The 16,944-nt window shown below is 42.4% G+C and overlaps 1 protein-coding gene across 2 annotated transcripts in view; it reads left to right on the top strand.

The window, feature by feature from the left end:
• The window catches only part of LOC125460411 (coatomer subunit gamma-1), a 72,968-nt gene extending 56,739 nt beyond the window's left edge, over positions 1–16,229 (top strand). For both annotated transcript variants that reach the window (XM_048547875.2, XM_048547874.2), the window contains exons 16-24: positions 4,033–4,136; positions 5,259–5,384; positions 6,008–6,076; positions 6,190–6,332; positions 7,553–7,724; positions 10,108–10,205; positions 12,261–12,399; positions 12,942–13,040; positions 15,708–16,229. In XM_048547875.2, the coding sequence (XP_048403832.1) occupies positions 4,033–4,136; positions 5,259–5,384; positions 6,008–6,076; positions 6,190–6,332; positions 7,553–7,724; positions 10,108–10,205; positions 12,261–12,399; positions 12,942–13,040; positions 15,708–15,838 (1,081 nt within the window). In that variant the 3' untranslated portion in view covers positions 15,839–16,229. The remainder of the gene's footprint in view (positions 1–4,032; positions 4,137–5,258; positions 5,385–6,007; positions 6,077–6,189; positions 6,333–7,552; positions 7,725–10,107; positions 10,206–12,260; positions 12,400–12,941; positions 13,041–15,707) is intronic.
• Positions 16,230–16,944: the final 715 nt, after the last annotated feature.

Below are 16,944 nucleotides of genomic sequence, written 5' to 3'. Positions count from 1 at the left end.
CAGATGCTGCGTGATTTGAGATAACAAGGTGTCGAGCTGGATGAACACAGCAGGCCTGAAGAAGGGTCTAGGCCCAAAACGTCAGCTTTCCTGCTCCTATGATGCTGCTTGGCCTGCTGTGTTCATCCAGCTCTATACCTTGTTATCTCAGATTCTCCAGCATCTGCAGTTCCTACTATCTCTGCTGCCTAATCGGCTGAGTTTCTCCAGCAATTTCTGTTTTCATCGAGTAACTTTGATTATTTTTCAAATACACAATTCTAGGTTTTGTTTTGCTTCCATCTAAAACTGCTCTGTGGTGCCACCCTCACATTGCTCCCATTGTAGTTCCCACTGCTAGCAGTACAGTTGCCATTTCTGGTTGGCATGTTCCAGGAGTTTTTACTACATGATCTAATTGCCTCATGAGAAACAGGAGTAGGCAAAGGCTATTTGGCCCTTAAGGCTGTTCTGCTGTTCGTTAAGTTGCTTGGTTTCAACTCCACTTGCGTACCTGCTTCTTATAACCTTTGGCTCCCCTACAGTTCAAAAACCTGTATATCTCAGCTTTGGAAAGTTCAATGAGTCAGGTTCAACATCTAGTGGGCTAGAGAATTAAAAAGACATAACAATCTTCTGAGAAAATAATTTGTCCCTCATCTGTATCTTAAATGGGCAATCTGTTAACTATGAGATTATTCTAGATTTCCATCATGAGAGCAGACATCCTCTCAGCATCGATCCTGTCAAGTCCTCTCACTCTTCTGTCTTGTATGTATAACCTCATGCTCCTGCCATTGGCACAACACACTGCCTTCCCCTGGTTAATTGGAAAGACTTTGTCACACAGTTGGATGATTCCTCACATCATTTGCAACAGCCCTTTTTGCATTTACAACACTTTTTTATAACCAATGTGCAGAGTTGTTCAAAGAAATATTGAAAGCAAGAATAATTTCCCTACATGATTTAATACTCCTATGATTAAATTTTCTCCTGCATTTCTTGAAGTGGTGTCTCAGAAATTAATCTTTAATTCCTTGAGACACCATTCTAATCCTGCAAAATTGGCAAACCCCAGCGAGCGGTCACTTTCCAGCAAGCCTGCTAGTGATATCATAGCTGGAGGATGGAGTATTTGAAAGAAGGGCTGATTCATTCTGAAAGGTTTCCAATAGAACTGACAATTAGCTTGCTTTTTCAAAGAACCAGCACCAGAACCTTTCTGCTCCATTGGTTAAGATTTTAAACCAGGGAATTTTTATCTTTGTTTAAATTTCTGCACTGTTGCAAAATGTAAATGTTATGGACCTGACCAAATCTCCTCAAAAAATATTAAGATAGCCTAGACTCTAACTTATTTTAAAAGTTAAATGCAAGGCATTGCATTCCAGATGCAATGCGATTGGTCAAACTACCAGTCCTGAAGCAAAACATACTTTGTTCATACACTGTAGTTTAAGAAAAAACAAAAGAAAGCAGAAATTGGAATAACATAACTCTACTGAAATCTTAACAGAATCATAAGATTATTTAACTACTAAACAGTAGCTGTTTCAATGCAGTAGCATCCCATAAACACACACCTGGCAAATTTAGTAAAATTGATTGTATCACATGCAATTCTAGCCTCAGAAAAAGAAGCGAGTTTTCAGAAGATTTGTAGCTCAGGTTGAGGTTCTGGATGTGAGTTTGCTCACTGAGATGGAAGGTTAGTTTTCAGACGTTTCGTCACCATTCTAGGTAACATCATCAGTGAGCCTCCGGCGAAGCACTGGTGTTATGTCCTGCTTTCTATTTATCTGTTTAGGTTTCCTTGGGTTGGCGATGTCATTTCCTGTTCTTTTTCTCAGAGGATGATAGATTGGCTCCAAATCAATGTGTTTGTTGATGGAGTTCCGGTTGGAATGCCATGCTTCTAGGAATTCTTGTGCATGTCTCTGCTTGTCTTATCCTAGGCTGGATGTGTTGTCCCAATCAAAGTGGTGTCCTTCCTCATCTGTATGTAAGGATACGAGTGATAGTGGGTCATGTTGTTTTGTGGCTAGTTGATGTTCATGTATCCTGGTGGCTAGCTTTCTGCCAGTTTGTCCAATGTAGTGTTTGTCACAGTTCTTGCAAGGTATTTTGTAGATGACGTTCGTTTTGCTTGTTGTCTGTATAGGGTCTTTTAAGTTCATTAGCTGCTGTTTTAGTGTGTTGGTGGGTTTGTGGGCTACCCTGATGCCAAGAGGTCTGAGTAGTCTGGCAGTCATTTCCGAAATGTCTTTGATGTAGGGGAGAGTGGTTATGGTTTCTGAGCCCGTTTTGTCTGTTTGTTTGGGTTTGTTGCTGAGAAATCGGCAGACTGTGTTCATAGGGTACCCATTCTTTTTGAATACGCTGTATAGGTGATTTTCTTCTGCTCTTCGTAATTCCTCTGTGCTGCAGTGTGTAGTGGCTCGTTGGAATAATGTTCTAATGCAGCTTTGTTTGTGGGTGTTGGGATGGTTGCTCCTGTAGTTCACACTAGTTCATACTACTGAACTACAGGAGCAACCATCCCAACACCCACAAACGAAGCTGCATTAGAACATTATTCCAACGAGCCACCACACACTGCAGCACAGAGGAACTACGCAGAGCAGAAGAAAATCAACTATACAGCGTATTCAAAAAGAATGGGTACCCTATGAACACAGTCCGCTGATTCCTCAGCAACAAACCCAAACAAACAGACAAAACGGGCTCAGAAACCATAACCACTCTCCCCTACATCAAAGACATTTCGGAAATGACTGCCAGACTACTCAGACCTCTTGGCATCAGGGTAGCCCACAAACCCACCAACACACTAAAACAGCAGCTAATGAACTTAAAAGACCCTATACAGACAACAAGCAAAACGAACGTCATCTATTAAATACCTTGCAAGAACTGTGACAAACACTACATTGGACAAACTGGCAGAAAGCTAGCCACCAGGATACATGAACATCGACTAGCCACAAAACAACATGACCCACTATCACTCATATCCTTACATACAGATGAGGAAGGACACCACTTTGATTGGGACAACACATCCATCCTAGGATAAGCCAAGCAGAGACACGCACAAGAATTCCTAGAGGGATGGCATTCCAACCGGAACTCCATCAACAAACACATTGATTTGGAGCCAATCTATCATCCTCTGAGAAAAAGAACAGGAAATGACATCACCAACCCAAGGAAACCTAAACAGATAAATAGAAAGCGGGACATAACACCAGCGCTTCATCAGAGTCTCCTAGAATGGTGACGAAACGACTGAATACAAACCTTCCAGCTCAGCGAGCAAACTCACATCCGGAGCAGAAAGAGAAGCCCAACTTTTAGCTGTGACAGAGAAAGGAAAAACAGCTTCTACATCTAGCTTCAAGACCCCAGCAGCAACTGCTACTGACAAACTAAAACTAAAAATCCTGGCTTTGGGGGAGCTTGCTGCCACCCATTTATTTTCCAACTTGCCAAAAAAATCCAAAGCCTCACAAACTGTTTATTCTATTCAAATAGATGGTTCACCACCTCTGTTGTAAAACCTCTTTGACAAAATACACCTCTTAAAGCCATAGTATTGTCACAAAATGATTCCAACATTATTTTAAAATGCTTACACTTAAATATTTTATGCTACACTTGCGCTCATAGCAGTTCAAAGTCGCAGCCTCCATGTCTTTGTCCTCAACTGAATCAGTGTAAATTTCTAGTCTGTAGTTGAGAAGCATACTACATGGAGTTTATTTGGTCCAACCAGCCTATGCTAGCCACTGAAAGCACTATGCAAGAAATACCCACCACTGTTCTTTTCCCAGAGCCCAGCAAAATGATATTCTTCTATTTATCTAATTTTCTTTCCAAGGTTGTCATTGAATTTGGTTCCTCCACCCATCCAGATCATCATACCTCAGTGTAAAGGTTTTCCTGCACTTTCCCCGGGTTCTTGGAGCAATCACCCTTAAATCTGTACCTTCTAGATACCGATCCTTCTGCCATTAAAAATTTTAATGTAAGGTTGTATATTTTGCACAGATGTATGATGGATGATGACAATGAAGTACGAGACCGAGCCACTTTCTACCTGAGTGTGCTGGAGCAGAAACAAAAGGCATTGAACTCTGCTTATATCCTCAATGGTAAGGAGCGCCATGTGTGTCAGCTCATATATTGTTATTGTGTTCACTCTGTGTTGAATCTGATCATTCAAACTGTAACAGGTCTCAAGTTAATTGAAATACCTAAGAGCTGAGTTTGGTTGCACTGCCCTCCTACCCCCCCAGGTGGGCAGTGCTTGCACTTCCTTAATTAAATGAGTAACAGCTGATTTGGGAGAAGTTTATTTGTATAAATAAAAGGGTTCTTGTGGTGCAGTAGTAGTACCCCTACTCCTGAGCCTGGAGACCCATGTTCAAGTCCTACTAGCTCCGGACAGTGTGTAATAATACCTCTGCACAGGTTGATTAGAAAATATCTGCAAGATTCTTGAAGGACTTGACAGGGTGGAACTAGAAAAGTTGTTTCCCTTTGGATTAGGATTAAGGTTAGGTTTATCTTTATTTTCACGTGTTCAAATGAGTACAGGTGAGAAGTTTACAAGTTCACCACTTATGGTGCCGTCTTAGGCACAAGGTACCTGGTACAGGTCCTTAAGTATAAGTTCTTAGGGAAAAGAAAATAGAAAACTATAAAGCCCAGCATTACAGATCATAACCTTCTGAAAGAGTCTAGGAACAGAGGGCATAATCTCAGAATGAAGATCGCTTATTTAAGACAGTGATGAGGAGGAATTTCTTCTCTGAGTAGTGAATCTGTGGAATTCTTTACCACGGAGGGCTGTCGAGCTTAGGGTGTTAAGAATATTCAAGGCCGAAATAGACAGATTTTTAATCAGTAAGGGAATCAGCGGCTATGAGAAAAAGGCAGGACAGGGGAGTCAGGGGTCATCAGATCAGCCATGATGTTAGCAGATGGCAGCGCAGGCTTGATAGGCTGAATGGCCCACTTCTGCTCCTTCATCTTATGATCTTAAAGTGGAGTGATGAGAAGCAACTGGTTGAGCTGAATTATGGCTATCGATGACATACAGAGTCGAGCAATGACACTTGTGCTGCAATGAGTGTCAGTGTCTTCAGTAGCTACACAAAAAATATTTTGGAGAATAGCATGCACAGTGTGTTTCAAATTTTAGCTTTTAAAATACCAGCATCGTTTTGCTCACAAGGTACATTTAAAAATCAATGCAATTTCTCCCTCTCCAGGTCTACAAGTGTCCATTCCAGGCTTGGAGCGAGCACTTCACCACTACACACTGGAACCATCTGAAAAGCCCTTTGACCTAAAATCAGTTCCCCTCTCGATGGCTCCCACCTCAGAACAGAAGTCTGGTAGGTGCATGGAGCTGTGTTCCCTACTGACCCTCGGTAAACTGTGAACGTCATTTGTCTTTGTTAATGGGCTTTCTCACCAAAGTAGTGGAGACACTAATCATTTCAAACAGCATTTTGATTGGGTTGGGGAAGAACATTTTTCTTCTCCTAATTGAATGTGATAAGTTGAACGATCCTCCTCATTTTTACGTATCTCTCGAATGACATTTTGAGAAACAGTGGGATCTAATGGCTTCCGTCAAACTACTCCCATCCCAGAAAATAGAAATGGCAGTTTTGTTGGTGCCACATTCTTTTGAAAAAAAAAGAATTGCATGAATTTGTTTGAATTAGTCTCTTAGGACTGCCACAAAGGAAGGACATATGAGCGTCAGCTAGCTGTTAGAAAAGGCTTACAATTAGGTCTTTTTCTTCCTTCCCCTTCCAGAACAATGTTGAAGGACAGAGATGACTTGAACCCCTTGTGAATCCCAGCAGAGCTTGGTGAATTGCATTGGAAGTAAAAACGCCTGCAGGCAGTTATGAAAAGGGAGGCACCTTCGCTGCTCTCTCTGCAACCTCTATTCTTCCCCAACAAAATTTGTCTGTGTTGACTTTTTACTGATGTTTTATTATTCCAGAAATCTCTCCAGCAGCCACTGTCAAAGTGCCAGAGAAGGTGGCATCGAGCAGGCAGGATATTTTCCAAGGTGAGGGTGGCTTTGACTATAGAAATATCAGTTTGTAGTGCAAATATTACAACACCTGATTCAGAGTTGCTGTTTGCCTTAAACCCAAAGTGGAAAATCTCATTCTGTTTCAGAACAACTTGCTGCTATCCCAGAGTTCAAAGACCTTGGCTCACTTTTCAAGTCTTCGCCTAACCCTGTACCCCTCACAGAATCAGAGACAGAATATGTTATCCGTTGCACAAAACACACCTTCGAAAATCATTTTGTATTCCAGGTAGGTGACTCCTAGACTTTTCAGCTGTATTCTTGTGTCTCAAAGTTGGTTGGAGTCGTTAATCTTTGTGGTTGCATTTTCCTCCCCTGGCTGTTGTTTTTAGGCCATAATGCTGTATATTTAACTTTCTGATTTGAGCTGAAATAGCAGTAAAAGGAAGACTTGCAGTTAATTTACAGAGTACTTCCACGAGAGTTCACTGGGGAACTCAGTATTCACTTTGGACACTACTAACACATAGTGGCAACATTGTGTACCATCTACAAGGTGCATAGCAGTGAACCCTGCCTTCCCCACACCCTGCTGCCAAAAGTACTTTACAAACTCAGGGCCTTTACAATCTAGAAAAAAGGGCAGCAGATGCAGGGAAGCAGCGCCGCATGCCATTCTGACTTGGCATTACCACCATCCTTCACTGTGGCGAGGACAAAATTCTGGATCTTCCTGCATGATAGCACTGTAATTGCACCAACACTGTAAATACTGGTCTGGTTTAAGAAGGCAGCTGACCACCACCTTCCTAAATGTAATTTGGGGTGGGTGGGAAAAGGTGATCTTTCCAACAGCACAACAATTCTATTAATTAATCCTTTCCTTAAGTAAAAAGGATCGGGATAAATCCCTGTTACTCTCTGAATAATGCAGTGGGATCTTTCATGTTCACCCAAAAGGATAGTTGAAAAACTAAGCTGAGAGGCAGCACCTCTGTTAATGCAATACCCCTTTAGTACTGGGGGTCAGTCTTGATTATGGTCATGAAGATGGGGCCATGTCCATGACCTTCTGTCAGAAAGACAATGCCAACTAACCTTTAGACCGAAGTGTGGCATTGCTCACACACTGCAGTCCTGAATTAATTGTTAATCATGTGGGTAGCTGTAAAGTGACCACTCCCTCCTCAAGAATCAGGAACAAAAGCTCCAGCGATCATCTTGTGTCAGATGTTTCACCTGCAGCACTGTGTGAAAGTTGGGATGACAGTCTCTTCTTGGTATGGTGCTAGCTTCTAAAGTTGTCTTTTGTCGAAGCAAGGTAACAAAAAGGGGTCTGAAATCTTTCAGCAACCCATAATAGCTGTGTGTGTGAAGATCTGGAGAGTTCTGAGGGCCAAAGGTGAATGAGGGGTGGATCGGCTGCAAGCCTCAAGGCTCTAGTTCAAGCCCTATATGGTATCTTAATAAGCTGCATTTTTTAAATTACTTTCTGTTTGGCCTCTGTAGTTTGATTGCACCAATACTCTGAATGACCAAATATTGGAGAATGTCACAGTGCAAATGGAACCAACGGAAGGTTACGAAGTGCTGTGCTGTATTCCAGCGACTACCCTATCCTATAACCAGCCAGGCATCTGTTATACACTGGTGATGTTGCCTGAGGAAGATCCAGCTGCAGGTGAGGAAGCATTTGCAGTTACCTGGAGGATGTTGCATTACCAAGACATTGCCCCTCACAACTTTGTAAGCCTGTATAAGGCCATCGATAAGCTGAATAGCCCAGGCCATTTTTCCCAGTGTAGTGGAATCCAAAACTGCAAGGCATAGGTTTAGATGAGAAGGGAAAGATTTAAAAGGGACCTGAGGGGCAACTTTTTCGCACACTGTGTGCATATATGAAGCGAGCTGCCAGAGGAAGTGGTAGAGGTGGGTGCATTTACAACATTTAAAAGACATTTGGACAGATGCACCTTTAGGAAAGGGTTGGAGGAATAAGGGCTAAATGCAGGCAAATGGGACTAGTTTGGTTTCAGAAATCTGGTCAGCATGGACAAGTTGGGCCAAAGGTCCTGCTTCAGTGCTGTAAAGCTCTGACTTACTTAACTCCCAAGAGTAAAGTTTCTACTTTGAGTACTTTGATCAGTATTTGAACCCAAAGATTGCTTGGAATTGTGTTGCTTAGCATATGCTTCAACTGTCCGCTAAACATAACTTGCATAATCATATAGAAGTCTTCCAGCCCAATTGTAATAGAAAATAATGGTTTTGTTTTCTGTCTATTTGAAGTATTTGTTGATTCTCTTTTTAAGTGTTTTAACCTGGTGCAGTTTAATTAAGAGAACAGGTATGGGTTTCTCAGCAAATTATATGCATTTAATCGGGCGTCCAGTAATGTTTTGCACTAAGCTGTTATGCATGTGTGGCCATTGAAGATTTGAAGAATTGTGGATTGAAGTAACCAAGCCATGTGCAACTTGTAAAATTTCAAGGAATCACTGATGTCCATTCCTCCATCTGAGTAAATTGTTTTTAAAACACCTTTTTTAAAAAGAAATCTTGCAGTTATGTACTGCTTTTCAAATGTGCTGGATTTCTTCAAATACCAATTGAATGCTTCCTTTTTGGAGTGTAGTCACTATTGTTGCACTCACAACAGCCACTTTGCACATAGCAAGTTCCTACAAACACCAGTGACTGAATAGTCTACTTTTGCCATGCTAACACATTGGCCACTGGTAGACTGTTATGCTCAAGCCCTGGAAATTCTATTTTAATACCAAAAATACCCCTCAGGAAACAATTTAACAGTATAATTCTTCATTTTTGAAGGGGGGGTCACTGGGCTCGAAATACAAAACTTTGTCTTCTCTCTGTAGATGCCCCCAGCTATTGCAACTTCAGTATTTGTTTGTTTCAGATCTCCAGCATCTAGAGTTCTTTTTTCTGTACTAATAGTTCAATTCATGCACACTAGGTATGTACTCAGTAAGTTAAATACCTTTAGATAGGTACAGTCTAAAATTGTTTTTGTGTTCCCCATAAGGAAATCAGCTCAATTTGAAGAACCTTCCTGGTCCAATGTAATTTGTGGAATTTCAGTTTTGACCTGAAATTATAGACAGCTTCATGCATGAAGGCTGTTTAATCCTGAGCCAGTTTAAAAGCTAAAGGAAATACGAGTAAATAGCTTTGTGTTTAAGTCACTTATGTTTACACACCCTGCTTGTTTAGCCGAGTAGGTTCTGCCTGGATTGCGTTGATATTACTGGTTGGAAAACGGTCTCTGTGTTTTGTTTTTTCGGTTTAGGATTACACCCTTCAAACCTTCAGCCTGCTTGCTGGTGACCTGGATTACAAGTAAACTGTCGGTCTGTTCCCATTCCCCCATAGCTTGCTGTTGTGTTGTCTAATTCAAGACTTCACAAAATATGTTCCTGAGCTCAACTGCATGAGAATGTCAGTGGAGTACTTTGGGAAGACTGTAATGCTGTGATAATGCAATTGGACTAGTAACCCAAGGTCAATCTGATACTCTGGATTATTGACCACGAGAGCTGCTGATGAATTTTGATTCATAAATCTGGAATTGAAATCCACTCTCTGTTACAATGGTGCTACTGTCGCTACAGTGCCCCAGAATCATAGGAGAACCAATGTTAAACAATCTAGCCTGTTCCATTATTACATTAAATCAAGCTATTCAACCCCACTAACCCACCTTGACACCCTTAACCAACAAAAATCTGTCAGTCTGTGTTCAACATGGCTGTGCGCTGTACAGGAAAACAAGGAAATGTAATCTAAACTTGCATGGGAGCTGTGGGTAATCTTGTCTGAAAGATTTGGAATTGGCAGTGAAGAAGTCACGGCAGGCCTGTTGACATTTGAAGATTTAAGCTGTTAAATATGCAGTGCCCATGTATTCCATGCGGTGTTAGGATGTTAAGGCAGGCACCAGAGTTAAGTGTTGCCATTTTACCTCCTTCCCTCAGTATATTAGTGTGATTTGTTTCTTTCAAGCCCTGTTTGTACTTGCAGCTCATTCCTTTCTCTTCCTTCAGTGTCCTGTACATTTAGCTGCACTTTAAAGTTCACTGTGAAAGACTGTGATCCTAATACGGGCGAGGCTGATGAAGAGGGTTATGAAGATGAGTATGTGGTAAGTGGAACAGAACGAATCCATCTTTATGCCCGATGAGTCCAATATCCTGAGTCGTAGTGAAGCAATAGAAGGAAAGCCTTGGTATTGATGTAAAACCTTTCAAGACCTCGGGATGTCCCATTGCATTACAAGCGATTTGTACACAGCAAGATCTCATAACCAGCTGACCAGATAATCTATTTTTGTGGTCGTAATTTGTTGGGTATTTAATGGCCAGGATAATTGAGATAACACTCCTACTTATCTTAAAAGTCGTGGGATTTTTTTTGTTTGAACCTTCGTTGGTGGGTCCAGATGGGGAATGTTAGATTCATTGGAAAGATAGCCATTGCAGTGCTCTTAGTACAAAGGATGGCTGAGTGGTTGAAATTGATGAAGGAAGCTGTCAGCCACATGAAAATCTCAGTGGACGGTCAAGTGACTGAAAAGTGGAAAATGGAATTCAGCCGTACAAGTGTGAGGTCATGTCTTTGTGAGAGGCAAACAAGGCAAATTAACGCAGTATAAATACTGAAACTATATCGGAGCAGAGACAGCTTGGAGTGCATGCTCACAGGCCCTTGAAAGCAGGGGGACAGGTAGGTAGTACAGGGGTTAAAAAGGCATTCAGGGTTAATGGGAAACTGCAGATGCTGGAGAATCCAAGTTAACAAAGTGTGAAGCTGGATGAACACAGCAGGCCAAGCAGCATCTCGGGAGCACAAAAGCTGACGTTTCGGGCCCGAAGGGTCTAGGCCCGAAACGTCAGCTTTTGTGCTCCTGAGATGCTGCTTGGCCTGCTGTGTTCATCCAGCTTCACACTTTGTTATCAGGCATTCAGGGTATTCTCTTTATCAACCATGGCATTGGATACAAGAATGAGGAGACAATGCCAGAACTGTGTAAAATACTAGCTTGGCCACATCAAGACTACTGTGTTCAGTTCCCATCATCACATTTCAAGAAGAGTGTGATTATAGTCATGAGGATAGAGAAAGGATATAGAGGAGATTTACAAGGATGTTTGTCCAGGACTGGCAAATTTTAACAATGACAACGGATTGACTAGGCAAGGCTGTATCCTTAGGAACAGGAAAGGGTGACTGTATGGTCTTTAGGAGAGATTTAATTAAGGTGGATAAAATCGTGAGGCTGAGAGAGATTGGATCGAAGAGACATTTCCCTCAACAGGTCAACAACCAGCTGCCTTAGGTTTAAAGTAATTGGTGGAAGGATTAGAAAGATGTTGAGAGAATCTTTAACCCCAATGGTAGTGGCAGTCTGGGATTAGCTGTCTGAAATGGTGGCAAAGGCCTAAATCCTGCTGACATTTAAAAAATAAATAATTAGCAATTTGTTTAAAATGCTGTAAACCTACATGGTTATTGACCCGGAGCTGGATAGTGAGATTAACTGGCAGTTTATTGTCAGTTAGTATAGACATGAACAGTCAAATGACCTCATTCTGTGCCATGAATATTCCATACCTCTGCTTAACCTAGAACTCAAGCCTAGTGTAGACTTGGCTCCCCAATGTAAATGCAGTAGGGAGAGTGCACAGTAATTTGAAAAGCACTGGTACTTATGGTACAGGTAAATGCCTGTAATCCAGCCATTTGAAGACAGATGGTGTATGAAAACAAGATTTTTCTTTAAATAGGCAACATTTGATTTTCCCTCCTTACTTATACCATTTGTCTAATTGCATGGTTAGGAAGTTCCTTGGGGCTGCCCTTACTCCTCTGCCGACACTTACTTACAATGCAGCAGAAGCCCCATTAACTTGGATTAACAATGCTTTGGCTACACTTTGGCAAAGGAACATTGACAAATCTGAAGCAACACCAAAGAATTTCCTGCTTCACCTTGCAGCATTGTCTGTCTTTCTTTCAAGTCTGACCTTTTCAACTTTTAACTTGAATCATATGCCCTTGACACTCTGTTCACGCTATGATCCGAAATCCTGCAGGAATTTGAATGTGTCTGAGTAGGCATTTGTTGTGTGCCATAGCAACTGATAGATGCCAGAGACACCTCTGCACAAAGTCAGCTTTATTTTGTCTTCTGTCTCAGCTGGAAGATGTGGAGATCACTGTGGCAGATCACATCCAGAAAGTCCTGAAGCCAAACTTCAGTGCTGCTTGGGAGGAAGTGGGATCTGAATTCGAGAAGGAGGAGACCTTTGCCCTGTCCAGCATGAAAACACTTCATGGTGAGTGGTAACAAGTGGTTAGCAAATGTAACACCCACCTGTACATAGCACAGATAATCGGTAAGGTCCTGTACTGTGACTGCATTGTAAATACAACCCTCTTGTTCCAAGCAGTTGTGGCAGGATGACACTTGCATCCCACGATAATAAAATGTGAGGCTGGATGAACACAGCAGGCCAAGCAGCATCTCAGGAGCACAAGATGCTGCTTGGCCTGCTGTGTTCATCCAGCCTCACATTTTATTATCTTGGAATTCTCCAGCATCTGCAGTTCCCATTATCTCTGATACTTGCATCCCACCACAGTTTTTGAAAAAAGTGCACTGTGCTTGTGCCTCCACTGGGATCAGCCCAAATGCTGTCCCATGGCTGACAGTGTTGGGTGGTATAATTGGGATAAGAGCTATTTTGTTGACTGTGATCTTTAATATCCAGCAGTAAATGCTGTGCCATTCAATGGGCCTTGACTTGCTCCTGGGATTCAGCCATGCTGCTGCTGCATGTGGTTCACCTTCTAAACCTTGCTGTCCTTGTGTTTGCAGAGGCCGTGAATAACATTATTAACTTCCTGGGCATGCAGCCATGTGAGAGGTCTGACAAGGTGCCAGAGAATAAGAATTCTCATACACTTTATCTAGCAGGTAAGCTGGTTCCTTATCCACCTCCAGGCCCCCACCCAGCAGTGGTCTGTTTGGACTCTGATGTCATGAACATATTGATGCCCCAGTATCCCAGAGATCTGTTTCTGGCGCATGTCAGAGGTTCAGTCTTTGTCACTTCTCTATTTGCCTTCCCAACGCTGAACATTGATGACTGCCAACAACTTGCTTGTGAGTAGCACCTTTCACATTGTAAAAAACAGTCGACTTTGTGTGCTGCCCTGGCTACTGTGATTTTAAAAGTGAAAATTTTGGGTGCATTTGTTTTTGTTTGGCAATGCTGATATTAGTTGCCTGTCTTCCACTGTCCTGATCTCAGTGCTGCACTAGACTACTAAAGAGGGAAGTTATGTGGCACCAGGTGACGTAACACTGAGTCTCGAGGCTAGATGGGAATTAGAGGCGCAAACACATTTGCTGTGATCTTATAGGACGGTGGAGCTAGGTTGAGGGGCTGAATAGTCTACTTCTGCTCCTGTTTCAAGTCTCATAGAGATCAGTGTGAGTAGATCTGCTTCCCTAAAGTGACGCTGTGGGGTCTGACTGCTTCAAGGCCTGTTTTACTGAAAGCAAAGCTCTGTTTCCAGATTTTGTTTTCAGACAGTTCCTTTGGAATTTAACGCTGACTGTGAACATAACCACTGTGCCCCTGCACTTTTGTTTTGACTTGGATGGCATTGCAAGAGTGAGCTTAGTTGGGGGGGCGGGGGGGTGCAGTTGGTGGCTCCTTTGGGGAAATGCCTTCTGATGTAATAGGAAGCACTGACCTGGCATATAGACATCCAAAACAAGTAATTTCCGGGTGTTAGGGTAAACACCCGGAACAGTTCATGGCACACAGTCTCTCCCTCATCTCTGTTCAGTGTCCGCCAAAGCTGAAAGGAGCCTTTATCCTCACCGCAGCGATGTTGGCATCTGGGTATTGATGTACCCTTTACAAAGTCCCTGGCGCAACCCCGAACTTGTAAGAATGTGAAAGTCTGCTAGTGTCTGACTCATAAGAGCCTAACACTAGGCCCTGTTCATTTTCTGTGGTGCTGTAATTTGGATTTTTTTTTACATCTTGCTTGCACGATACCTTTAAATCTGTTGGGTCTTCTGGGAGTCCACCTGGTGGGATCAGATGTGCCCAGCACATGGTGGTGGAGGGTGGGCTTTGATTTAAAGCACTATCTGTAATAACTGCATCATTCGACATTGTAAAAGCTCACTCAGTACCAGTCCCTGCATTCCAATGAGACAGGCTGTATAGGTTTGACTGAATGAGGTTGGTTGACATGAAAACGTAGAAAGCAGGGTCAGGAATAGACCATTTAGCCCTGCGCTGCCGTTCAACATCATCCAACTCAGTCCCCTGTTCCCACTTTCTTCCCATACTCTTTGATCTCTTTAGCTGTAAGAACTATATCTAACTCCTTTAAAATATTCACTGTTTTGGCTTCAACTATTATCTGTGGCAGAGAATTCCACAGGGTCCCCACTCCCTGGGTGAAGAAATTTCTACCTCACTCAGTACTAACTGACGTATCCTGTGTCCTTAGACCATGACCCCTGGTTCTGGACTCCCCTAGGCCACAATCTTTGACTCCTGTTGTCATTACTGAGAGATTTGTCCACCCTGTCTGATACTTCTCTCATTCCTTTTTGCAGCATTAAGTTTCTAGCTTAGTCCATTAAGGCATAATGTAGGAGCTGGGATCAGGTGTCAGCCAGACTGAGGTGCAGTAGTGGTGAGGGAATGTCGACTTTCCTTCAGGGATAGCATTTCTTTCTGCTCCCATTCCTTATGGTCACAGGTTATTGAATTCAGTGACTGACTGAAATGGAATTTGAACTCTCTCCCTTTTGAGTATTTAATCCACCATACTATCAGCCTGCCCTAAAGTATCACTTGTTGTATTTTTCCAAGAGACTTGTAAGAGTCAGCAAAGATAACTACTGTTGGGTGTCGAAAGCAAGCTGGATGTTATTACGATTCACTTCAAGTTTTGGCATTGACAGGAGTGGGAGTAAGCCACTTGGTTCTTCAAGCTGTGATCTCAACCCCACCGTCCTATCTGCACACCAAAATCCTTGACTGCTTTGTCAATCAAAATCCATTTAACTCTTGTCTTGTAAGTCTCTGCCTGAAAAGTCATTGGAAGCAGAGTCCTTGAATATTTTTAAGGTAGTCGTATAAATTCTTGTCAACCGTTGGGATGAAAGATTATCTGGAGTAGGGGGATAATGCAGATCTGAAGTTTGAAATGCATCGTCCAGTAGTTGAGGTGAGAAGCATAGGTACATTCAAGGTGATGTTGCCAGAGATAAATATGTGTGAAAGGAATTAAAAGAAATTAAATTCTGTGTCAGTGCGCCTTTCTCCACTTCACCTGATGATGGAGCAGTGCTCCAAAAGCTTGTGATTTTAAATAAACCTGTTGGAGTGTAACCTGGTGTCGCATGACTTCAGACTTTGGAATTTAAAAGGTGTGTTGATCGTCTGAGATGAAACCTAATGGAGGAAATTAATGTGGTGTATAAATACCGATAGAGTGGCAGGTTTTTTTGAACTGAACCTTCTGAGACCTCAGCACCTAAAACAACATTGAGCCTGGCCTAATAACCTTGCTTGATCCCTGGAAATGACCTTTCCTTCTCACGTCTCAGGTGTTTTCCGCGGAGGTCACGACCTCCTTGTGAGGGCCCGGCTTGCCCTGATGGATGGAGTGACGATGCAAGTGACCGCACGCAGTAAAGATGAAGTTCCTGTCGATGTCATCATGGCCTCTGTTGGTTAGAGTCTTCTAAGAAGAAAACGCTGGACCTACTCTCGCTGCCCAGGGTGGGTGAGAAGTTTCTAAGGGAACGCCATGACTAGTTCATTTTATTGCTAATTATGGGTGAAAAAAGATTGAGCTTGCTTCAGTGATGCAAAAATAGATGCTGTTGGATTTTCTGCATCGGGAAGCAGGTTTATGAAATGATCACTTGTAATAATATCTCTGATTAATGTTAGGAAATGTTTGGAGGATACCAGCAAATCGGAATGAATTTTAAGTACCCTTCATGCCTATGAAGGCTTGTTACATTACACATATATAATACACAAACTGTAGTATGGAACACAGGGGAATTAACTTTTTTCCCCTGTCTGCAATTTGTTGAATAAAAAGGCTTTTGTTATTCCAATTTCTGTCTGTTTTGTTTTGGTTTGCTGTTGATTGAGACATTTAAAAGGAGTTTCTAAAGAAATCCTATCCCCTGTACAATTTGAAGTTCTCTTTCTCTCCTAGCAGCAGGATCTTGGGCAGTTTGAGGTGGACATTCGACGTCAGCTGAAGCCCACATTTTGTGGGGATTATCTGGATAGTCAACAGGACCTGGCCATTCCTTCCTGCTTTCTTCCTCTTACTTTCCCCTCCCGTGGCTCTCCCCCACACCATCGCTTACCTGACATGGCAGGGAGCTTGGTGGAACAGGGGCTAGTGTAGAAACAATCCTGCTTGCAGCTGCATTCAGCCCTGAGGTGATCCCAAATACATGTCTGTGGAGTGTGCTCCCTCAGGACAGCCATTCCTGAGCAGCGTTCTCCCCTACCCTGTCACAAACAGCTAATGATACTGCTGTGTGTTGTATTCTGTCATTGACAAACCCTGCAGTTGTTGAAAATGTTGGTCTATTTCTGGTTTTGTGAATGCAGCTCGAGCTGTGCAATCAATGATCTAGAATCACACTGAAAGATGAGTTGATTACTATACCTAATATGTTTATATGACCCCACCTGTTCTATTCCCTTGCTTCCTGTGGCACACATTACATTTAATTTTCTCAGTGGGGAATCTGTTGCTGAGCAATCTTATAATTCCTAATTTTCCTCACTCGTGCATTCTGAAGAGTATATCTA

This window comes from Stegostoma tigrinum, chromosome 11, assembly GCF_030684315.1.
Source record: "Stegostoma tigrinum isolate sSteTig4 chromosome 11, sSteTig4.hap1, whole genome shotgun sequence".
In the NCBI taxonomy this organism is placed as follows: Eukaryota; Metazoa; Chordata; class Chondrichthyes; order Orectolobiformes; family Stegostomatidae; genus Stegostoma; species Stegostoma tigrinum.
The sequence above is the reverse complement of the archived record's forward strand: the minus strand, read 5'-3'. Positions and strand labels throughout refer to the sequence as shown.